This window comes from Narcine bancroftii, chromosome 1, assembly GCF_036971445.1.
Source record: "Narcine bancroftii isolate sNarBan1 chromosome 1, sNarBan1.hap1, whole genome shotgun sequence".
In the NCBI taxonomy this organism is placed as follows: Eukaryota; Metazoa; Chordata; class Chondrichthyes; order Torpediniformes; family Narcinidae; genus Narcine; species Narcine bancroftii.
In genome coordinates this window covers 125,163,062-125,169,061 of record NC_091469.1, presented here as the reverse complement: position 1 = coordinate 125,169,061, position 6,000 = coordinate 125,163,062, and the positions used below count along the sequence as shown (strand labels likewise).

The following is a 6,000-nucleotide window of genomic DNA, read 5'->3' as shown; positions in this document are numbered from 1 at the left end:
TGTGGAGTGAATGGGTTCTATTGACAAGCACACAAGTATAAAGTATAGAAAGTTTTACTTAATGCAAACACACACACACAATAAGTAGAATTACGAGGCCATGACGAGAAAAATCTAAAAGAGAACAAATAATTTTAAAAAAACTACATTTGGCTTGAGTTATAGGAGAGCATGGTTTTAATCTTTAAAGGCTGGTGGGGGGGGAGGTGACAGGCAGAGTGGTTTCTAAAAGGATGAGGGGCACAGTTAAAAGTGTGAAACAAAGTCAGAAAATGCTGCCAACGCTCCAGAAGTCGGGCACCACCTGTGGGAAGAGGATCAGCCAACTTTGACGACTTACCATTAACTCCTGGGCGGGAAGCGGACCCGGCGTGGAGAGCGGGGCCGGGGCTGGCCACCGGATCACGTGGCCGGTCACGTGACGGGGACCTGCCTGCCGCTTCCTGGTGGCGAGCTTACTCGCGCTGACCGAGGCTCGGGGAGGATGAAGCAGTTGCAGGCGACGATTCCTTTCGTTTGCTCTTGTCTCCTGCTTTCCGCCGCTGCTGGCTCTCCGCCGCACATCATCTTCATCCTGGCCGATGACCATGGCTGGAATGACATCGGCTATCACGGCTCCGTGATCCAAACCCCAGTCCTGGACAAGTTATCCGCCCAGGGAGTCCGGCTGGAGAATTACTATGTGCAGCCCATATGCACGCCTTCGCGCAGCCAGCTCATGTCTGGGAGGTACCAGGTAAGGTGATGGGAGGACGATCCGGGTGGAGAGGGAGCCAGCAGGTCACGCAGCCTCAAGCGTTTCGGGCCACATCACTTCGTCATCAAAAAGCAGGCAGGTGTCTGAATTGAAAAAGAAGGTGGGAGGATCTTGTCTGGAGAGGGTCAGGACAGAAGGTGGGGAGATGGAGGAAAGGAGACAGGGACGGACGGGGAAAGTACGATTAAAACTGTGCAAGAGGTATAACAGAAACTAGAAATATTAGTGCTGCCTGGTCGGAGAATGCCCTGAAGGAATATAAGGTGTTTCACCAATTTGCAGCTAACAGCCTTGAATTGAGCCTTAAAATGGCTCAATTCCTCACACGTGTCAGAGTTAAATTCCACCTGCCATTCCTTGGCCCACTTTCCCCGCTTCATCTTGATTCTGTTGGAATCTTAGATAACTACAGAATGGACAGTGAAGAAGGTTCAGTTGGCAGCTGATTTCCTCTGTATCATCCTCAGCCTTGTAACACCACTATTGGACAGGTTGGTGGCTTGCTCTCCTTTAATTTCACTTTTATCAAATCACAACCAGAATAGCTCCAGAAATGGTGACTATTCTCGCCTGCACACTTTTACCTCTGAAATCCCAAAAGGACGTGAAAGATTCCCTCCTCTTCTATACCTGCCTGGTAACAAGAACTGAAAGTGTAGGATCTTCTTCCAAATTTCATCACTTCTCTTGATCCCACAACTTCTCCATTTTCTCGTGCACAATCCTGCCTTGGGAAAAATGCAATGTTGAGAATTGAAAACAACCTTTGTACCATTTTCCCACCTCTTCAGATTGAGTCAAACTGTTCATATACTTGGGTTTTCATTTTTGGGTCTTGACAAAGCTACCAGATCCTTTCTCCTATGTGAGAAGTGCTTCTGGTTGCCCTCCATAAAATTTTGCAGCTTTCCTTCTGTTTCAGTTTACCTGCAGGTATATCTTGCAACCAGATTCAGCTCATTTTAAATCTCCATCCCAAAGTCCCAGTCACCCACCATCTGAAGATCTCCACCCTTTCAGTCCCTTAAATTATTAAGTGTTTTTATTACATGTTTGTCAGTGCATTATTAAAATGTATTTGCGGTTTTTATTTTCATTCTCTAACTTTCTCTGCCCTGCAATGTGACAGGATCAATTTAAATTTAGACATACAACACAGTAACAGGCCTTTTCAGCCCATGAGTCAATGCTGCTCAATTACACTCGATTGACGTACACCCCGGTATGTTTTGATGGGTGGGAGGAAAATGGGAGCCCCAGGGGAAACCCACAGACACAGGGGTGGTGTACAAACTTATTAAGCATGGGATTTGAACTGTGCCACTCCAATGTCTCAGTTCTTGAACTCCAGCTTTTAGAATTTCCTCCCCAACTTAATGTTCGTTTAACCAATAAGTTATCAATAACTGAAATTCATTGCATAAACTGCTGCGCAATACCTATTTCAAAATAAGTCTTCTAACTCATTACCACATCACAAACTTTCAGTTGCCTTCCCTCTCCAGTGTTCTCAATTTTGTTTAAATGTTTTCTGCTTGCCTACATACATTTGAACTTTGCCATAATGCAGATATATATTATGGCTTCCTTTACCCCCCCCAAAAAAGGCAAACCTTAAATGCACACTAACTACACAACCAATTTCTCTTTCCAAACTACTCTATTTTAGCGTCACGCAGCTTACCATTAAGTAAATAGTGATGTCTTGAAGAGGTCTTAAAGCACCTAATAATCGATTAATCAGGCCCAGCCTGATCAAGTGCTTCTTGGATGTTATGAGAAGCTAGGGAAGAAATTTCAGGAGCCAGGCAAAGCTATTTGCATTAAATACATAAAAGTGCAAGAGAAACTCAGTAGGTCCCAATGTTATGTAACCAATGTTTCAGACCTAAGCCCTTTGTCAAGGTACACCTTGACAAAGAGCTCAGGACTCAAAATATTGGCCTGTGTGATGTGAGGAACTAGTTCAGCAGGTTTGAGAAGCAATGAGTCTGAACACATTGATTATAACAAAAGGCCTTTATTTGTCCTTGAGGGCAAGTCCCCACAGGATTCACATGCAGGCACTTTGGGATAGATCAGGGGTCTCAACCTTTTTCTTTCCTCTCACATACCACTTTAAGTAATTCCTATGCCATTGGTGCTCTGTGATTAGTAAGGGATTGCTTAAGGTGGTATGTGAGTTGGAAGGGAAGGTTGAGAATCACTGCTCTTGATCCAATTGTTACTGAAATATTTTGTGTGAGAAAAATTGTCATTGGCTGGGTGGGTCACGTCTCCAGAATGGAGGACCATCGCCTTCCCAAGATCGTGTTATATGGCGAGCTCTCCACTGGCCACCGTGACAGAGGTGCACCAAATAAAAGGTACAAGGACTGCCTAAAGAAATCTCTTGGTGCCTGCCACATTGACCACCGCCAGTGGGCTGATATCGCCTCAAACCGTGCATCTTGGCGCCTCAGTTCGGCGGGCAGCAACCTCCTTTGAAGAAGACCACAGAGCCCACCTCACTGACAAAAGGCAAAGGAGGAAAAACCCAACACCCAACCCCAACCAATTTTCCCCTGCAACCGCTGCAACCGTGTCTGCCTGTCCCGCATCGGACTTGTCAGCCACAAACGAGCCTGCAGCTGACGTGGACATTTACCCCCTCCATAAATCTTCGTCCGCGAAGCCAAGCCAAAGAAGAGAAAGAATGAAACCATGCACATAGTGAGTCAATTAGGTACGATTAAAACTGTTTTTCAAACTTTCTTTCTACTTATGGCATAGAGAATACTTAGTGGTATGTGAATGGAAAGAAAATGGTTGAGAACCACTGGGATAGATTCTCCAGTATCATCTTTGGCTCTGGTTCATTCCTCAGGGAAAAGTGACCCAGCTGTTCCATGACCAGCCAGTAGGGCTGGCCCAGGAATGCCTAAACTAGTACAAGTGATTAAAGGAGCCAGTTCTTTAATCACCTGTGCTTTAGTTAAAAGGGGACAATGGCAAGGTGAGTGCTCAGTGTTCTTGACCTAGATTGACAGATGTGGTGGGTTCTGACCTGGTTCCTGCCAGAGGGGTCACATGAGCCTCCACTCTACAGCCTTCTATAGACACTGCAGGACCTGCTGAGTTTCTGCAGCACTTTTGTGTATTTACTACAATCACAGTGTCTGCAGACTTTTTTGTTTCACTCCAGAAGCATGTTCATCTTTGTTAAGCACAGCTAGGGTGTCAGAAGATTGGAGAGGGGGAGATATTATAATTGGATTGTATTGCAAGTGGCAGCATTGGGCAAGTTATTGGAGAGGATTCTGAGAGATTCTACTAGCATTTGAACATAGCCCCATTGACCCTGCTCTGCTGTTCAATCTGCTGACAGAGCCATGAATCTCAAATTTCCTATTCAAAAGACTGGCAATATTTGTTTTAAATTCATTCAATGAGGCAGCCTGGTTCAGGCTTGTTATAGGGACACCAATACTCCTGAGCGTAAAACCCTTCAAAAGGTAGTGGGCACAGCCCAGGATGTCACAGGCAAAACCCTTCCCAGTATTGAGAACCTCTGCACCAAAATCAGGGACTCACTCAAGGTCCAACTGTTCATTCACACTTTTAAATAACCCTAACCCTAACCCTGTACTCAGCCTTCTGATTTGTCGTTCCAAAATGCATCACCTCACACTTATCCGGATTCAACTCCATCTGCCACTTTTCTGCCCAACTCTTCAGAGTTGGATAACAACTTTATCCTCTTGTAATCTTTGACAACCTTCAGTTCTATCCACAACTCCTCCAAACTTACTGACCCATCCTTCTTCCTCTTCATTCAGGTAATTTATGAAAATCACAAAGAGCAGGGGTTCCAGAACAGATCCTTATAGTACTCCATTAGTCATTGACCTCCAGGCAGAATACTTCTACCTGCAAGCCAATTTTTAAAAAAATTCACACAGCCAAGATTCCATGGATCCCCTGCTTCATGACTTTCTGAAGTAGTCTCTCATGGGGGATCTTGTCAAATGCCTTGGTAAAATCCATGTAGACCATATCTACCACCCTACCCTCATCAATTTTTGTTACTTCCTCAAAAAACTCAATTAGGTTTGTGAGGCACGACCTTCCTTTCAACAAAGCCACGCTGACTATCCTCGAGTAGACCATACTTCTCCAAATGCTCATTGATCCCATCATTGAGAATCCTCTCCAATAGTTTGCACATGTTTTGACACAAATGGAAAATAAAATTTGAAAAAAAAGATGTGAAAACCAGAGATGTACGATCCAGTGATCATTTGAGGATCAGAGAAGAAGAGGGGGAGCAAATTTAAGTTCTTGGGAATCACTAGTTTAGGGGATCTTTTCGGACCCAATACACTAATGGCATAATGAAGGAAACACAACAGCACCTCTACTTCCTCAGGAGTTTGTGGAGGTTTGGTAATGACATCAGAAACACTGGCAAATTTATGCAGATGTGTGGTAGGAAGTGTCTTGACAGGCTGCATCATGGTCTGGTATGGGACACCATTGCCCCTGAGCGTAAAGTCCTGCAAATGGTATTGGACACAGCCAATTACAAGCAAAACTCTCCCCACCATTGAGAACATCTCCAGGGAACACTGCCGTCAGAAAGCATCAGCAATCATCAAGAATCCACATCACACAGCATATACTCTGTTCTCGCTGCTGCCATCAGGAAAGAGGTCTAGGTGCCACAAGTCTCTCACCATCAGGATCAGCTGCTACCTCTCCACAATCAGACTCCTCATAACAAACTCAAACTCAGTTAAGAATGTGGTTTGACCAAAACTTTAAACCCTTAGCATTACTTCTTTGTTCTTGTATTCTAGTCCTCTTAAAATTAATGCTGACATTGCATTTGCCTTCCTTACAACTGGTTCTGATGAAGTGTTGTGACACTTAAGGGGTTAACATTGTAACCACATGACTAAGAACTTTTGAAATCTAGAAAAATAAGAATGCAAGATGATCAGCAGATGGTCTGAGGTCATGCCAGTTTCCTGGGTGAAGGTTACCAACTGTTCAAGGACAAAAAGCATTTGAGTTGAATTACAATGGAAAATTTTTGTGATAGCAGGAATTATGTTACAACATTGTAACTGAGAAATGAAAAAAAAACTTTGTCACATGCCCTATATGTACAAATATCACTGTACCTTGAGGTGAGATGGAGACTCCCTTGGAGCAGGACTAGCTGCTTTGCAGTGCCTCTTGCTGCAATGGGACACTCAGGC

The 6,000-nt window shown here is 44.3% G+C and overlaps 1 protein-coding gene across 1 annotated transcript in view; it reads left to right on the top strand.

Moving 5' to 3' along the window:
• The first annotated feature begins 360 nt into the window (after nt 1-360).
• The window catches only part of arsb (arylsulfatase B), a 122,423-nt gene continuing 116,783 nt past the window's right edge, over nt 361-6,000 (top strand). Inside the window, exon 1 of the mRNA XM_069938288.1 lies at nt 361-736. Within this exon, the coding sequence (XP_069794389.1) occupies nt 485-736 (252 nt within the window). The 5' untranslated portion in view covers nt 361-484. The remainder of the gene's footprint in view (nt 737-6,000) is intronic.